At 42.1% G+C, this 19,388-nt stretch overlaps 1 protein-coding gene across 1 annotated transcript in view; it reads right to left on the minus strand.

The window, feature by feature from the left end:
* Positions 1 to 1,463: 1,463 nt before the first annotated feature.
* CYTH2 (cytohesin 2) overlaps positions 1,464 to 19,388 on the minus strand; it is an 80,723-nt gene continuing 62,798 nt past the window's right edge. The window contains exons 8-12 of the mRNA XM_040325691.1: positions 19,090 to 19,201; positions 11,711 to 11,787; positions 5,575 to 5,646; positions 5,307 to 5,461; positions 1,464 to 4,057 (exon numbers count right to left, since the gene is read on the minus strand). Coding sequence (XP_040181625.1) covers positions 3,949 to 4,057; positions 5,307 to 5,461; positions 5,575 to 5,646; positions 11,711 to 11,787; positions 19,090 to 19,201 — 525 coding nt within the window. The 3' untranslated portion in view covers positions 1,464 to 3,948. The remainder of the gene's footprint in view (positions 4,058 to 5,306; positions 5,462 to 5,574; positions 5,647 to 11,710; positions 11,788 to 19,089; positions 19,202 to 19,388) is intronic.

The following is a 19,388-nucleotide window of genomic DNA, read 5'->3' on the forward strand; positions in this document are numbered from 1 at the left end:
CTTCTCCCGTGGGTCACAGGAGTCCACTTTGTTCTGCACTTCTGAGATCCATTTTCAGCCAAAAGCGTGCTAAAGCCTTCTGAAGTCACTGAGCCAGTCAAGACTATGGAGAGATCCCGGGCTTATAAGTCAGGATCCACCCATATACTTGGATCGGCAGCTGACTTAGCCTTTCAGGAAGTGGTGCTGCCGCCACCCCAGTGAGCGCTAGAGTTGTAGAGAGCCGATGACTGTCACCAGCTCTCCACTCACTGAAGACAGAACTGAGCAATCAGCAGGAGTTTAATTGGTCAATTCTTAGAGGTGGCAGGGAACAGATGCAGCATCAGACCAATGCTACACCCACCTAGGTTAGTATGTATTTTTTTTTCTTTTTATGTTCCTAAAACTACTAAAGATTTGCAGTGCATCCTCAATGTAGCAGCACAGAACCCCACATTGTGTTTATAATGCCCTGGTCACACTAGCATCTACATTACCGGAAAGTCTAAAAGGCGCAACTTTTAGATACAGAAGTCCGGTGGCCCTGAACAGTCCCTTTACCTCCCGATCCAGGTAAAACCCGCAGCGGTGAGGTAGAGGTTTCTGTTTTACATGGAGGACACACAGTTATAAAAAGGGAAATTTCTATTTAACATGCTTGAAAATAAATAAAAAATTCACATGGTACCCATTAGGGGTGCAACGGTTCCTCAATTAAGCGTGATCCATATGGATCAACACCTTCAGGTCGGCGCACACGCGATCTGCGGGCCTCCCAGTCTGGCATTGGCCATAGGAAAGGCCGCGGCTTCAGCCTAGCTCCCGGAGCAGCGGAAATCTTGGTCCACCCGGCGGCGGATGCTGTCTCATCACATCGTCGCCGCCATCTTGCTACACCCCACACTCCTTCACAGTAATGATAGAGTGAGAAGAGGCAAGCAGACATCTTGTTACACCCACCGGAGTTTTAGATTTCAGTTATTTTCAACACAAAACGGAGCTTATATACTTAAATACAATATTTGCAAATCAGACAGACTGTTTAGATGTTAAATTTTAAAAGCAGCAGCAAACCGGCTGACCTTCCATGATTGCCAATGTGACAGAACACCTCTGATTTTCACATTTAAACAGTCTGTTGGATTTACAAATACTGTATTTAAGCATTTAAGCTCCGTTATGTGTTGAAAATATATGTGAAATCTAAAACTCCGGTGGGTGTAACAAGATGTCTGCTTGCCCCCTTTCCACTCTATCATTACTGTACAGGAGTGTGGAGTGTAGCAAGATGGCGGCATTTGCATTTGTCTTTTTTTGCAGATCCGAAAAATGATCTGACCTGCGACTGATCCGAGCCGTGAGTTGTTTGATCCGTTGCACCCCTAGTGCCCATGCACAATAGATGGCCATATAGGACTAGCAAAACATTCCTAAAGAATTGCTGGAAATAAATATTTGTTCAGCCTAAAAATACCTCCATACAGGGTTAACATTTTTTTTTTTTAATGCTCTTAGAACCCAACATACAAGAGTTTAAATTTTCTAAAGTAAGTGCACACATGTTCAACTAACCAATCTTGAAGAAATAAATGTAGTTTTTCAAATTCCAATGCACATAACTGAGGTTTTACATTCTCACAGGGGCACTCCTTTGACCCACCACAGTTCAGTAAATGAATCCCTAACAGCATAAATGTATGCAATGCCAGTGTGTTGCACAGACTTGTACTAAACTCTCCAGTGGCGCTTCTAAACCAACTCCACTCCACCCTCCCCCCCCCCCTCAGAAGTAGAATCTCCCACTGGTGGTCTGCTCTTTCTCTTAAGGGGTAGTCCCTTTCCAGCATAGATCATAAAAATCTGCAAGCAATGGATTTTTCACTTGAATCCATTGAAAATCAAATGGAGAATCCAACTGGAGAGACCCCACATAATGACCAAATAGGTGGTGCAAAAATCTTGCTGCCAATGTCCTTGGGTGGCAAGAAGCTTTAGAATCACATTAGTATTTGTTCCAAAGCTTAAAGGTTGGATTTAGATGTCCTTTAATTGTAAACACAGAGTAGGCAATAGTTAAATCCCTGTCAGTTTGTGCCGTCTGGTTCCCACTGTGAATTTTTTTTTGCCAATTCTTGTCCTGACAACACATCATATGAGGAGAGTGAAGTGGAAAAAAACGCAAATCGCAACATGCCATTAAGCCAACAATTGAATAGAAAGGGTTTTGTGACATTCAAATATCACAGAGCAGAAGATATTTTAATGTAGATCAGAGGCTGGTCACATCAGCGGTGTGTTGTGTTATATCTGACCACACTTATTCTCATTGAATCAAATATCTGTCTATCGTGTTAAAAAGGTGGTACATTTTAAATATAACATACATAAATAAATCTGGCAGAGGCCTAGCTATAAGACTACTGGGCTAGATTTACAGAGCAGTCAATGTGTGGCCAGCTGTACTCTAACCATAGTGTTGTGGTGTGTTACACCTTCACAACACCATTTAGATCTGATTGTGCATCCAACTGTAGCCAAAGGCATTTAGGATGAACAACTACATGAACTTTTTACTTGGCTCAGCCACATTATTTGGGAGAGGCAAGTTTCCCATTACTACGACCCCTCTGAGCAAATATTTAGACCTACTGAAAAGAAAAATGTTGTGAAAAGCTCATGTAGGTTCAACCACCCTATATACCATTATACATGGATAGGGGAACCAAACTACAAACTTCTGCAGGGTTGGGTACTGGCCAAACCAACCAAACTCTTCTGTCACACCAAAATAACAGGCTGTTTTGGTGGGAAAAGCTTAGCACTCCTGGTAGCGTTGAAGCTTGTCCGACCTTTTTCCACACATTCCAATTGGACACTGAGGCCTTCGATGCAAAGCACACCTTGGTTTGAGAATACCCATGGACATTCTAGTCATTCCTCCTGAAATCAACAAGCTGGGTAACAATCCAATATCTATGCATGCTTTAAAAAAAGTAATTTGTAGGCTGCCATTACTGACCTGATAAATAAAAAAAAAACCTGCACAAATCACAGTGGCCATAATCTGCTTACTAGAGCATGAATGTAGCTGGTACTATGTAGAAGTAATCCTGTTTCTAGCCATTGACAGGTCGAATACAGCTAGGACTTGGTCCTCACACATTGGGTCACCGCTTTGCATCAGCTGTCTAGATATCTTGTCCATCCAGCCCCAGTATAGGTTTCCAATAAGAGCCAGAATTAGGAGGATAGGGCCGCATGGTGTCTTGACATGAAAAATGGTTGGACTCCCAAAAGATATAGCGCTCTACCCTCTCACATATAAAGCAATCAAGGTTGTTAAACATATTTCCGCAGCAATTGTTCTATGACCTTAACACCAGAATTCTATATATGGATACAAGCTGTTTCTATAATACTAAAGTAAAGATATTGTAGGGTAGAATGGCAACCGTCTTTCAGAACCTTCAAGCACCATCAATGATGGGTGATAAGAGTTAATTTCTTTTTTTTTTTTGGAAGAACAGAATATGGTTTTCAAAAAAGTGTGGAATTACACACAGTCCTTGACATTTTGTGCCGTTGAAATGCTTAGGTTGGGGTTGTATTGCTCTTCCATGCAAATTATTTATTTTCTTAATTTATCACAAAGCTAACTTGCCAACATGGCTTAGAGTCCTAGTTAACCAAAATATTTTACACAGGAAGAAATGGCAGACGCACAAAACTGTGACTACCACTGCTAAACACAGGCCTGGACCCTCGAACGAGAAAACAAGTAGAATCTTGAAAGTTGTATCACTTGCAGCCACAAAGATCCTGTATCTGATGCCATAGCCCTCATGGTTTTCACATTACACAGCCAATGGAATACAAAGCTCTTCACTGTCCTCATCTTTCCAATGAGTGCTCAGGAGTGGCTGCAGCCCACAAAAGGAAAAACTGCTCCAATGTCAAATCTGTCGTCTAAGACTGTTCTTGCTGCTGTTGCTGCATCTGTTGCTTTTTCTTGACAGAGATCCGTTTTTTCCTGGCAGCCAGCATTTCATAGAAGGGATCCACGCTTACAGCCGCTCTAAACACGGGAATAGACAGATGCAAAGTCATTGTTTTTACTGCATTATAAAAAAGGTATTAGGGTCATAATACATTGCTACTCACTATTGTATGTGCTAATTTAGATCCATCTATATGTAACAAAACTGCGCAACTAATACAAGAAAATCCACAGATGAAACAGAAAACACCTGTAAATAATGGGCAGCCAAGTGGTTAGCACTTCCACCTTTAAAGCACGAGAGGTGTGAGTTTGAATCCAAACCATGACATTACCTGCCTGAAGTTTAAACGTTCTCCCTGTACCCGAGTGGGTTTCCTTCAGGTCCTCTGGTTTCCTCCCACACCCCAATAACATGCTGGTAGGTCATTTGGCTCCTAATTTGGCCCTAGAATGTGTGTGTATGTACAAATGTGAGTTAGGGACCTTAGATTGTAAGCTCCTTGAAGGCAGGGAGTGATGTGAATGTACAATATACCATATGTACAGCACTGTGTAAATTGACAGTGCTATATAAAGTACCTGGATCAATTAAATATACAGCAAATCTTCAGTCCCAAATCCTCATCACTGAAAGCCCTGGGTACGTTTATAAGACCCATTATATAGCAAACGCTATATGGCATTATGCAACAACCATTTTGGTTGCGCTTTATATCTCCATTTTCCGTTATTAGAAAACAGATTCCACAGTCAAATTCTAATGTATATTGGTACAGGAAATAACTGCTCACACAGTTTAGTCCTGGTCCTTCCTGATCAAAAAAAAAAAGGAGTACAAGTATATACTAGAACACAGTTTAGTAAAAATTAACCTTGAGCTGCCATTTTTGGACTGAAAACTAGTATTTCCAGAAGCAGGGGGTCAGTAATGGCAGCCCCCACATTCCTTTAACAGGTTTCTTTTAAGTCATTTCTAAAAACACTATAAAATAGACCGGTCTTGGGAAATATATGGCAGGGCTCCAATGGACTATTAAAGACCAGGCAATGATTTAAAAAATTAAACATATAAATCCCTCATTCCTGGAAAGCAAACTTAAAACTGCAATGAATAGCCATATGGCTAACTTTTTAAGCAGATAGCAAGTAAATAAAAAAAGGTTTAGAGATTATCAGATCTGACAGCTTTACTCTCTGCTCAATTACGGTAGCTCAGCACACTAGTTGACCAGACTTCCTTACTGCACAGAGACAAAGCCAGAAGTCATTTTTCAGAACTGTACAGTCAGTTAAAACCACAGGATGGCAGTACAGGACTTCTTACTTTATAGATTTGATCCACTCCTCTTTCTCTTCTGGGGTTGGTGCTGAAATTCGGTAGACATTATGGTTGCCCTCCACCACTCTTCCATCAGCCTCCGTTTTGCAAGCTTTGATCAACTGGCCCTTGTTGTTGGGTATGTACAGCTCAAAGCAATTCTGTGTGAGACCAAATGTAATCAGTAATTCAGAACACAAGCCACTGGAATTTATAATATTAAGAGAAATATATCCATGACGAGCCAAGCAGCTTAAAATACAATAAGATTTACCGGTTTCCTGGGATCCTCAACTTCCCGGATACTGAGATTCTCCAGTGGTATGATCCCTCGGGGCTCCTTATCCTGAAGAGGTGTACAACACTTGTTAGAATAGGCTTGTGAGAAAGGAAATATTTAAAATTTGAATTCCAGCAATGGCTATTTTTGCATAGTTACATTGGACCTATGCAACTATGCATGTGTCATACCTGGCCAAACCCTATGGAAGCTGGAAATCAATGTAGTTGACACTGCTACTACAGTGAATGCCGCTAGCTTCCTGGGTCCCCTGCCAAGTGGCTGCCCTGATGTTTTGTAGCACAGGTTGTCTCTCATTCACCATGGGCATAATTCAGAGAAAACTTTGAATTTTTTCAATGAATGCAAAGCATTCTCTGATTGGAAGAGGTAAAGATTGTGATGTCACCGCCCTGCCTCCCCACCTCGTCCAGCCAGAGAACACTGCATTCATTGAGAAAATGCAACATGCCCTCTGAAGGACATCTGCGCCAAGCAAGAAACCTCCTGTTCCTGACTTTGCGGTTAGGACGTCAATTTAGCTTAAAGCGGTTCTCCACCCTAAAGTGGAATCCCGCTGATCGGAACCCTCCCCCCCTCCGGTGTCACATTTGACACCTTTCAGGGGGGTGCAGATACCGGTCTAAAGACAGGTATTTGCACCCATTTCCGGCCCGGCATTCACGGGCAAAAGACGGGCATTCTGTCACATCCCGTCACCCCCCCCCCCCCCCCCGTTGTGTGCTGGGAACACTCGGCTCCCAGCACACAGCGGGAGCCAATCGGCGGGCGCGGCGCGACTCGCGCATGCACCGTAGGGAACCGGGCAGTGAAGCCGCAGCGCTTCACTTCCTGGTTCCCTCAGCGTGGATGGCGGGGGGAGCAGCAGAGAGACGAGCGATCGCTCGTCCTCTGCTGCGATCGCGCGGGGCTCCAGGACAGGTAAGTGTCCTAATATTAAAAGTCAGCAGCTGTATTTGTAGCTGCTGGCTTGTAATATTTTTTTCCCATGGCACATCCGCTTTAAGGGAACACATGCTGGTTCAGAGCTTGGTAGAGCAGAGGCAATTCCTATATCAGAGTAGTCAGCTGGCCATTTTGGGCACCATTATTGAGGAGCAATAAAGTACCCCTGGAGATGGCATTTACTGGAGCATCATAACAAGTGCAGTATGACCTGCTTATGTGATATAAGGGGGTCAACGTGATCTGGTCAGCACTCTTGAAGGTCAGTCTGTAGCGCATATAATCATCAGAGGTGGTGAAGATTTGGCACAGTGTTTCCACCAGGGTGGACAGACTTTTTTTGCCTCCAATTTACATACTGGTCACGGTCTTGTACCTTTTCTTACACTTTAGGAGGATATGTTAATTTTATTGATTCATGAAAGACACAGGTTTTTACCAGTGCACATGTATTAGTAGATTTGTGAGTCATCAAGTTCATGGCACTGTTGCACTTGAATCACAATACGTTTGCACAATGATGTTTTTTTCAATTGGTGAGTACATTATCAGCACCACATTCCTTGGAAAACAGATTAGAGCTGCACGATTCTGGTCAAAATGAGAATCACGATTCTTTTGCTTAGACTAAAGATCACGATTCTCAAAAATGTATTGCCAGAAGCTCCGCCCCCCAAAAAAATTAATAAATAAACCTGTGATTTTTCTGAAAATATGAATATATAAAATAAGAGACCAGTGATATGTCTATAATGTTAAAGATCATATAACTCTTATGAAAAAAGCAGAATCAAACTTTGATTCTGCTTTTTTCATAGGAGTTATATGGTCTTTAACATTATAGACATATCACTGGTCTCTCTTTTTATACATCAGAAGCAGTACTGCCAGCAAACATTGGGTGGCGCATGGATACACACAGTTGTACAGAACTGTGAGAAGGATTATTACATCAGAAGCAGTACCGCCGGCAACCACTGGGTGGCGCATAGATACAAACTACTGTTGTGAGAGTAGCTCAGGCATCCATCCAGCGGCGCAGGCTGCTGACGTCGGTTTCGATATCGGCGCCATTTGCGTTCCACGCTGGCTACGTGGAACCAGCGGTGAACACAGAAGAATCGCGGGTCATCGCACGGGGAGATCGCGGGTGGGGAGAATCGAGATTGCGATTCTCTCCGCGATTAATCGTGCAGCTCTAAAACAGATATACAAAGACTAGTGGGACTAGTAAATAAATAAAAGACAACTTTTTTTGTATGTAGTGAATTATTGTTTATTCCTATAGCACCTAAAAAGTCCCACTAATCTTTTTGTACATGTTTTTTGCACACATTTTGATGTGTTTCAGCAGCGCCAAACCCAGAACCAAGCGAATGCCTTGTACAGTGATTTTCCTGTTTCCATGGGATCGGAAAGGTATGGAACATGGATAGTTACACTGGTCCAAGCTGGACAATGCAACTATGCAAAAATAGTCACAGCTGAAACTTAGCATTAAAAATATACAATTCTTCTTATAGACGAAACCCAGACACAATGACATTTACTAATGAACTTACAAATCGATAATCTTACAAATTAAATATGAAGAAGTTCAGGCAACACCAATTGGTGCAGCCATGTATTAAAAAAAAAAAAAAAAAAACATAGGGAAGGAGAAAAAAAAAAAGGGAGACAGACACACACACACACACACAGGATAGACGTGCTGATGTCATCTCAAAAGGACGGGCGCTCGTATGCCGGCCAGCTTCTTTACACGAACGCCCTTGTTATTATGCCTGTTTTTACCTACAAATTGTAAGTGCACATTTTGTATTTTTTTATAAATATTTATGGTTAACTGTATTACGCTATGTGAGCTTTTTACATCTTTTGGGTGGAATGGTGGTGATCCCTGAATATTAGCCATTTATCCAGTGTCCAGCAATTGTCTGAGCCGGAGGAGTTTGACTGACACCTGCAGTTGTGCGCATATAGGCTGTTTTTCAACCTGCTTCTGGCAAGCACAAAATCTTTACGGTGGTGGATCACGAGTGCTTTGTGGTGAAAATTTGGATTCAATATTTCTGCTGACACCTCCAAGACCCTATTGGACTTGTCTTTATAGACTTTTCTTTGTGTTTCAATCACTTATTATTATTAGTTTTAATCATTGTATTGTAGCGCAGCTTGCTTTGCACCTTTTTAGGGAATGGGAGTACCGCCACTAGCAGCAATCAGACTGCAGCATTACACATTGCTGTCAAACATGAGAACAGAAGGAGAGCACAGAGTGAGCACAAGGATGGTCTCATCAGTGTGCTGCTTCTTGTTTATGGTCCAATCAGCAAGCTGGTCCTGTGTCTAGGCCCTGTTGTGGTTGTGAAAGCTGCAGAAGAGGTTGCAGGCTCTACTGTCCTTTATGGCATTGATGTCTGGATCACAAGCCCAGCTAAAAAGAATTAGCAGGAAAAACAAACACCATACACTTATGTGCTTTTAACCAAGTATTTGCCTTGGGTCCAGGCGTTAACGAAGACCTGCACTGCAGTCACAAGAGAACAGATGTGCAATCTGTTCAAGAGGGAGGCTTCATACCCAAATGGATCAATGGCACATGCATTAGCCATTATATACCCACATAGGGCTAAAACATCTAAAATCGATTAATCGACAATGGAATTAATCGATTACTATTTTCATAAATCAATTAATCGGCCAGTAACATGATGGGGTAAAAAACAAAACAAAAAAAAAAACAATTAGCCCTTTAGGCCCATTTCACGCGGTTGGACCGTTCAGGTCCGCCTGTCAGCGGACCTGAACTGCCGCTCCATGCAATCCTGGGGAGCATCAGATGTCAGCGGAGACAAGTCCACTGACATCGGACCCGATCCGTAAAAATCAGACGCATGGCGAAACGCCCCCATCCGTCCATAGCGGATCGGGTGAGATCTGATGAAAACAGACATGCTGTCCGTTTTTATCAGATCTCTCTATAGGAGACATCGGCGCTGCACAAGCCCCTCCCGCTCAATGAGCAGAGAGGGACCTGTCATCCACCGGCTCAGCAGAGATCAGCAGAGAGATCTCCCGATGAGCCGGCAGAAGTCCGCCTCGTGTAAAAGTAGCCTTATAGTACAAAAAGAGAAAATAATCGTTACAGTAAATATTACTTTCACACAGTAAAAAAAAAAAAAAACCTTACAATAGCGATTATTTGCTCTTTTTGTACTATGAAGGAATAAAAAAATAGAAAATTGTGAAAACAATTATACATGCACAAATATCTGTATCAGTGATAAATGGCCCACATATGGGTTATCGTAGCATTTCCAACAATACACGGTTATATTTAAAAGACCCAATGAATACAGTAATAGGTATCAAAAACTTATTAACAGAAAATTACCTATTACTGTATTCATCTGGTCTTGCAAATATAACCGTGTATTGTTGTAAATGCTACGATAACCCACATGTGGGCCATTTAACACTGATACAGATATTTGTACATGTATAATTGTTTTTACAATTTTCCATAATAAAAAAAATTATATTATCTATCTGTGTGCCTTTAAAGTAAAACTTTTAGTCAGTCTCTACACATTATCGGGACGTTGGCACACTGTTACTGCTGTGTCCACAGTGTCACCCTGTGAGGACACACGTAAAACCAAAAAAACTTACCTTGAATAGTGAGAAATGGTTATGCACGCAACCTCTGAATTTATGCCAGTAAACAGCGCTGATCCCATTACATCTGAAGAACTGTTCTTGCTAGCTTTCTGCGGTCATTACTTATACAAATGCAGATACAGATCTGATCTAAGTGTGCCTTCATTTATTGTAGGAAGCTTGCTGTGGATGTTCGGAATGTTAAGTTTGCTCTGCATGACAGTACCGTGACCCATGTATGCAGATCCTTTTATTGACTATGTATGCATTTTTTACTCCATAAACACCTCGTTTAATTAAATTTAAAAAAAGTGTGCCTTCATTAAAATTCTGTTTGAATATACATTGTACATTTAGATGCATCTCACACATCTGTCATGCATTATATTTTTTTTTTTTTTTTAATGCCTGGCAGAATAAGATGCTCTAAAACAAACTCACTCCTGCCCAAACCCCTGAATAATCACTGGACCAAGAGAGATGAAAGAAGCAAAGATTAAACTCAACCTGTGCTTTGCCAATGCAAGGCAAACATCAGCCTGGCTGTAATGCTGACCCACCAATATTTTCTGACACATTGTCCCATATAACTATGCAAATAAAGTTAGAGAAAAATAAATAGTCCTGAACTGCATATTCTGGGTCTGTGACTTAAAAGGGGTTGTAAAGGTTTGTCTTTTATTTTCTAAATTGTTTCCTTTAGGCCACTTTCACACGGGGGGAGTCAGTAATGATCCACCCCGTGAACCTCCGCTTGCTCAGCAGGGATCGCTCCGTTGATCCCCGCTGAGCCGGCAGATGACAGGGTGGTCCCCGCACACTGTGGAGGGACCACCCTGTCTTTTCTCCGCTCTCCCCTATGGGGGGATCGGATGAACACGGACCGCCTGTCCGTGTTTACCCGATCCGATAGACGGATGGAAAAGAAGGGTTTTCCTTCGTCACACTTTGGCGGGTCGGATGTCAGCGGGCATGTCACCGCTGACATCCATAGAGGAGCACAGAGCGCCAGTTCAGGTCCGCCTAAAAAACTGGCAGGCGGACCTGAATGGGCCGCCCATGTGAAAGAGCCCTTAAGCTAGTGCATTGTTGATTCACTTACCTTTTCCTTTGATTTCACTTCTAAATGTTTTTTTTCTTTGTTTGAATATCTCACTTCCTGTTTCTCCTCAGTAAGCTTTCCACCATCATCTGAGCGGTGGAAAGTCATTCAGAACAGCTTACTGAACACCTTACTGAAGAACAGGAAGTGAGAAATTCAGACAAAGAAAAAAAAAAACATTTAGAAGGGAAATTGAAGGGAAAGGTTAGTGAACCAACAATGCACTAGCTTAAAGGAACCTATTTAGAAAATAAAAAATGAACCTTTACAACCCCTTTAACTGTAGAGGTCAAAAGGTTTAACATGACAGTCCGGAAATGGAAACCTTCAAGTTTCTCTCAAGAAAGAATATAAATATATACGGTTATAGGAAACCTAAAAATAAAACCATGCTCTTACTGTAGTATATTCAAAATAGTACAAGCAGTTGTCGGTCAAGATAAACCAGCGCCGTTTCCATGTCTTCACACGCCCACCTGTCAAGACAACAGGAAATGAAGGGAGGGGGGGTGATAGAAGAAAAGTCAACACTTATTTTACAGAGCTGCAAGAGTTGCTGTGATCCAACTACACCTTGTGGTTTCATGCCACTGCAACGTACAACGTGAACATTCACATATAACACCACGTGTGGTGACCCGACCCAAACCAAAAAGTGAGTTAACAATTTTCTAAATGGAGTGATGAGTACAATAGACTGGTGCTGACCTTCCTTCAAGTCAGTGCAATGTTACACACACACACATACAAATGAACTACCTTATCCAATCACAGTCTAGAATGAAGGTACTAATTTCTGGAATTAGTCATTTTGCAGTGATGCAAAAGTATTGCACTATAAAGAAAGCATAACTACTTGCAGAGGAGGGATCCATCATTAAAACTGGATGATTATGATGTGACTGAACATTAGCAATTGGAATTTGTTAATGGTTGGAAAATGGCGTTTAACTTATACCAGTGTAGGAAAGCAAAAAAGTTTACTAGAAGACTAATTAAATACAATTTTGTCTTTATAGTTGCCATTTTTATTGGCATGGAAAACACACTGGAAGGTTTCAGCAGGGTTTCTGGTGTGTTTATGCGCCTTTAGGGAGGAATGGTCTGCTTCCAGCATGGAGGCTCTCACAGATTAGAGTTAGAATCACACTCCAGCTTCCACATTTGTCTGCAGACCTTGCACAAGACCGATTTCTAGCCAAATCAAACCTAAGCCCCCCATCTTCTGCCATTAGCATTGTCAAATGACAGAGCTTCAGGAGCCAGAAGAGGTTCTGACAGCTAAATACTGTAATAAATAGATATTATGGTCTGTAGTGATGTCAAAATAAGCACAGTATTTGCTGTAGCCAATAGGGGATGAGCCGAACACCCCCCGCAGAAGATGCGAACAGGCAATAAAGTCTACGGGACACAAACGTGAAAAATCAAAAGTGCCAATTTTAAAGGTTAATATGCAAGTTATTGTCATAAAAAGTATTTGGGGACCTTGGGTCTTGCCCCAGGGGACATGTATCAATGCAAACATTTTTAAAAAATTGAAGTTTTTCCAGGAGCAGCGATTTTAAGAATGAATACAGTGAAAAAAAATGAAAAAAAGTTGAAATTTTGTACCGGGGGGGGGGGGGGGGGTGTATAGTATGCCTGCAAAGTAGCGCATGTTTACCGTGTTTAGAAAAGTCCCTGCAGCTAAATTGCATTTCTAAAAGGAAAAAAAGGGTCCCCCAAAACAGATAAAAATCATTGAAAAAAACCCGGCATGGGTCGTTCCCACTCAGTCTATTACCAGGCGCTTTGGGTCTGGTTTGAATATTAAGGGAAACTCCGATCCAAAATTTAAAATAAAATAGATTTGCCAGCGATTCTCGACCCAAGGAGGATAAAAAAAAAAAAAAGCCATCGCGATCTGCCTCCATGGTAGGTTCCCGTCGAATGACACTACACCTGCCGTGACAGCTCTTAAATAGCTGAGGGCGGGGCCACCTGTGACGTGCGCAGATGACCCCATCCCCTCTGACACCACAGGGGTTTCCCATGGCATCAGAGGGGGGGGGGTCACCTGTGACACCATGGGGAACCGCAGGAAACCCCCGTGGTGTCAGAGGGGGCGGGTGCTATTTAAGAGCTGTCACGACGGGTGTAGCATCATTCAACAGGAACATCCCATGAAGGCGGATCGTGGCAGCGTTTTTTTCTGTATCCTCCTCGGGTTAAGAATAGATGTACATCGCTGGAATTTTTTTATTATTTTTTAATAAAGGACTTGTCCCAAGCGGTCTCCTGTGTTTTTTACACTTTTTTTGTCAAATGGTAGGGGTACAGAGTACAAATTCACATAGTTGTTACATTACACATTGTTAAAGTGGGCTTCCACATTCCAATAAGCCCCCCGCCCGCAGACCCCCACAACCACTGGGCAAGGGTTGTGATGAGGCCCTTGTCTCCATCAACATGGGGCCATGGTGCTTTGGACCCCAAAGCATCCTCCCCATGTTGCGGGCATGTGGCCTGGTACAGTTCAGGAGGGGGCGCTCTCTAGTCCCCCCCCTCTTTTCCTGTGGCCTGCCAGGTTGCGTGCTCAGAAAAGGGTCTGGTATGGATTTTTGGGGGGAACCCCAAGCCATTTAAAAAAAAAAAAAAAAAGATTGGCTCAGGGTTCCCCTTAATATCCATACCAGACCTGAAGTGTACTGCAGGACCAGACAATTCATTATAGCCACGAGCAGTTTTAAATTACTTTTTTCCTTTAGAAATGTCATTTTTCTGCAGGGAGTGTTCTAAACAGGGTAAAATGCACCACTTTACAGGCATACTGTAGACTGTCCCCAGGTACGGAATTTAAAGGAATATTTCACTTTTATTGTTTTACTTTAAGCATTATTAAAATCACTGCTCCCGAGGGAAAAAAAACAGTTGTTTTTTAAAAAAAAAATAAAAATTATTTTGCATTGATACATATCCCCTGGGGCAGGACCCAGATCCCCAAACACTTTATGACAATACCATGCATACCAAGCCTTCAAAATTAGCCAGTTTGATTGAGGCTGCCTAAGCAAGAGATTAACTTTTTTTTTTGGTGCCATGAATATAAAAAATAAAAAAAAAACTTCCGTTCTTGAACTACCTAATGTGACCTAATCACATTAGGGCGTTCAAGAACGAAAGTTTTTTTTTTTTTTTTATATATTCATGGCACCAAAAAAAAATTTTTTATCTCTCGCTCAAAATAATCATGTAATCTAGTAATGCTCATAAGCGAGCTACAGATTTAGGGGTCATGCAAGAGAACAGCTTCATAGGGGCCTCTGCGGGGGCCGTTACAGCATTGCTGCCTATCCGTCTCTTCGATATTTGACATTTCTAAAAAGGGTCCAATGCCTGTGTCTACTGCTGCATGCCATGGCTCCTTCTACCAACCCCCATTTCACTACAAAACTCAGCGGTGATTTAGCAGGTTGTCAGGAAGACACAGGCATCTGACACTCCCAGAAGAGTCAACAGCCAATGAAACTAAAGTAAGCTGCAGTGCTAGATCAAAAGGGAAGGTGGGATAAACAGGTTGTCAGAGAGGGGATTGTATACATATTTGGATCACTTTTACCCTGGGGGGGGGGGGGGGGTGCAAACTGAAGATCCTTTTAGATTGAAATTTGCACGTTACCATCGCAAAACACCAAAGCTTAATACTTTCAGGACTAGATAAAAATGCCTTAAGACTCCCAATTAAGCTTTCCATACATAACAAAAACTACTGTGTGTATAAGGTGGGCAGTTGTAGAGTAACAACCCCAGGCTACAATGCAACAACAAAGGTGTGGAAGAAACTATTTTCCAGCAATCAGTTGAAATGATGGATCCCTTTATTGCAAACATATTTCAGGTTTTATGTGTAATTCACCCATCACTGGACAAAATGTGCACCGTGTTATTACATGAAAACTAGGATGAGGGTCAAGTGTAACACCTACCTCCTGAGCAATTATTGTGAGCAGACGGAAGAGCAAATGTCATCAGCGGCGGAGCACACAAGGTATGAAAAACAGAAAGTCAGGGAAAAAAAAGAAGGTGCACACAAGATAGGGAGGGCAGGCAGGCAAGTGAGGATAAAGAGAAAAAAGGAAAAATAAGTCACATAAACAAAAGGTGGAAATCAAGGTTCATACACATCCACTAGGCACAGTGCACTTTTAGCGCATTCAAGTACTAAATAAGAGAATCAGCAGAGCAAAAATAAGGTAGGAGCCATGTACAGGACGTGGAAAGAAACCCGTCTTAGAATATTTGCCCTTTTAGCAATAACATCACTTTTGTAGCAAAGTACATTTGAGATTTTAAATCATTAACGCACCAAACTGTTGGGAGAGTTAACATTTCAATACACTCAATTAGCCTCTCTGTGCAACATATGTCAGGGTTTGTTTACATTCAGGGCCAGTTAACACCAGACGCAGTTCCGTTCAGTGTGCTTTTTTTCTGCACAAAATGCATGCACAGTGTTTTCCATGTATTCCAACGGCTCTAGTTCACACCATGCAGTCAGTTTCCAGTCAGTTTCTGCACCGGAAACTGACTGCATGGTGTGAACTAGAGCCAACTAGAGCCATTGGAATACATGTAAAACACTGTGCATGCATTTTTAGTGCAGAAGAAATGTGCAAGGAACTGAAAGGAACCGTGTCTGGTGTGAACTGGCCCTTAAATCCTCTAACTTGCTGCCGGTCTGTGTGCCTGGAAAACAAAATGCAACCAGCACATGCACAGTAGTCGCTAAAATGGTGGACGCGCTTGTACACGTGTCCACGCAAGTCCTGTGCATGTGTGGGTGCCCCAAGATGGTCCCCATGCATGTGCAGTGAGGGGACAAGATGGCACCAAAATGCTAGTTAATCAGGCAGGTTTAATAGTGTCACAGTTAAAGTGGATGTAAAACGCAGACCTGAAATATGCTTATAAGCACGAGTCACTTCGGATTACTTTTCTTGACACCAAGAGAAAAATGGTGATGGGGAGGGCACAGCCTGTGATTGACAGACTCAAGTCTGTTCCTTTGTGCTATGGTGAAGGGGGGGAGGGGCTTCCCTCCAATTGGCTCTCAGAGCTCTCCTCACTGATATAACTTCAGCTCTCTGCCCCCTGTTTTTCAGAGATGGGGGATCCTGTGTAAATTCTGAAGTTTGAATGACGGCTGTAGATGAAAACGGGTACAACTTATGTGGAAGGATTTGTTTCATCCCTGTGTATCACCTGAGGCCAGGTCACTTCACTGGGTATATATGAGGGTTTACAACCACTTTAAGAACCGCCACAACCCTGCACATAAAGCTGTCCTAGTAGTGCATCCACTCCAGGCCAGACTGCACTAATTAGGCAGCTGGGAAAGAGGTGAATAAAGATCCCAAAAATCCAGTGCCTGCTTACTGATCCTTCAAAGTTATCTGCATCATCTGCTTACAGCCCAGCCATGCTCCCATATTGACGCGGGGTCCGGATACAGTCCCCACAGTACAAAATCAGTAGGCACACCGATCCAAAGCAATCATACATACACGCCAGCACACCATGGAGCGTCAACTTCCGTCCGAAGGGGCTCTGCGCGACTCCGAAACGTTGCACTTTTCTTTGGGATGTCATCTCTTACATAAAAAAAACGGAAGTTGTCGATCCATTGTGTGATGGCGAGTATGTACACTTTTTTTTACGTTTCCAGGACCCAACTGGTAATTGCTGCAGCACCCACCCATTTATCAGCCATATCTGCCAGTAACATGTGCGATAGGAATATTGATCAGACTGTATGGAATAGCTAGAAACTAAGAAGGATGGACTTTGAAGGCACACGGGTAAAGTAAAAAAATTAAGTTTTTTTTTTATTGTAAGAAAGTAAAACGGTTATACATCAAAATATGAAATCCGTATCAACCGTAAAAATTGTATACTGTTGGAAGTGTGATTGGAACCTGTGTGCGGGCCGTTTAATAACATTGATACGGATATTATATGTATAACCGTTTTAATAATTTCTTACAATAAAAAAAAAACCTTAAACGGTTATACATATAAAATCCGTATCAATGTTATTAAACGGCACGCACACAGGTTCCAATCACACTTCCAACAGTATACAATTTTTATGGTTGATACGGATTTCATATTTAGATGTATAAAAGGTTTAATAATTCCTTACAATAAAAACCCTTAATTTTTTACATTATCTACCCGTGAGGCTTCAAAGTCCATCCTTCTTAGTTTCTAGCTAGTCCATACACATTATCGGGACGATGGCACACTGCTATTGCTGTATCCACAGTGTCACCCTGTGAGGATACACGTTAAAATTCAGTCTTTTCAAATATTGATCAGACTGATCCAAAGCAATGTCACACGCTGCCGCCAATAGTAAAAGAATTATAAGTGTTTCTTTTAATCAATACTATTTTTTCTCTTACAGAGATGCATCCATCACTTGAGGACACTAGCCAAAATTTGAGGATCACATGGTGGGAGGGGCCAAAAAAAAAAAAAAAACGAACGTATGTGAACTGCTTGGGGAAAAAAAAAAAAAAAATCGCAATTTGGCATAAAAATGTCCCATCATAACAGAAGACTTGCATGCTGCACCTTCCACCTGATTGACACTGGCAACGCCACCCAAAGCTTTAGACACTTCCTCAAATACGTATATAAGCGAGTGTCTAAAGCTTTGAGTGGCTTTGCCAGCTTCCAATTACCTGAAGGTGGAGCATGCAAGTCTTCTGTTGTGATTAAAGACATGTGTCCTGTATTGTATGAAAAAAGAAAGGACTTTGTTTACTTGCAGGAAATTTGTGTATGACATAGCAACTGGATGGATACTCTTTTACACTGTCATACAGGAGCATTTTAGTTGAAAATACTAATTTCCACAAACTGCTAAGCCATGTGAATATGCAGACCAGGTCCAATCCAATGTACTGCCTGCTTCCTACAAATCGGACACCTAGACAGGGAAGCTGAACAGAACTGGGGGGGGGGGGGGGGGGGAGTTAGAGATCCACCCCCAGAATAACTCAGGAGCAATTAGCTGCATCCAGGCTCGGACATATGTCCCTGAACCACACCTAAATCGCTGTGTGCGATCGGCACCGATCGCTTTCAGCCCGAAATTTGTTTAAAATGAGCTGAGCAGTCGATGCCAATTGCATAACCCAGTCAGGAATCCGGAAGTCACAACAAACCAGCTGTGTGAAAGGGGCCTTACAGAGCTCCTTACTTAATTTTTACTGGACTGCATTTGCAGATAATTTGCTGAATTCACACGTATAGGAAAACATAACATTTTAAAATCAGCAAATCTGCAGTTATCCTGGAATCTTTAGGTGTCTGGAACAAGAATGGTAATCTATGAAGGCCAGTTCCAGGCATGTGCTGCATATAGTCTATAACACAGGACAACAATCAGAGGGGGGACCACATTTTAGAACCCTGGGCAGATTAACGGTCTCAAAAAAGAAGGGAGCACAGAAGTAAATTGTTCTTCGTTTGAGACATTCCCCTTCAAAGCCTACATATTAAAAAAGATGAATGGATACTGTATTCCATCATCAGGCCAATACCCATTGGTCAACACGGATTACTGATAAAAAATGTGATTATGTTACTTGTGGGGCTCAACTGGACAGAATCATTTCATACATGGCTCAGAGTCATGTGGTGGGATTGTAAGAGAAGAGAAGCTGAAAACAGAAGAAGGCAAGGCTAGATCATGTCTGCTATACACAAACCATGGCAGCCAGACTTACCGAGTTTGAGGAGCCAACCTTCTCTATCCGGATTAAAAAAAGTATGTGTGAGGTCATTCCCATCATCCTCTGGGATCTTAAATGGCTCATTCCTTATGCTGTCATAGAGGTTCTGTAATAATAAACAAAAACATCTTAAAGGCCAGTTCCAGGAAACAATCCAATGAAGAGTATTGTGTCCAATTTAAAACACAGCATGATATTTGTCATTTTGCACGTAGAGCAGAGTAAAGCCAGAGAGTCGGGCATCAAGCACTTCTGAAAATACCAAGCGAGTGGCTATAATGCTCATCCCGTGA

The sequence above is a fragment of the Rana temporaria genome, chromosome 10 (genome assembly GCF_905171775.1).
Source record: "Rana temporaria chromosome 10, aRanTem1.1, whole genome shotgun sequence".
NCBI lineage: Eukaryota > Metazoa > Chordata > Amphibia > Anura > Ranidae > Rana > Rana temporaria.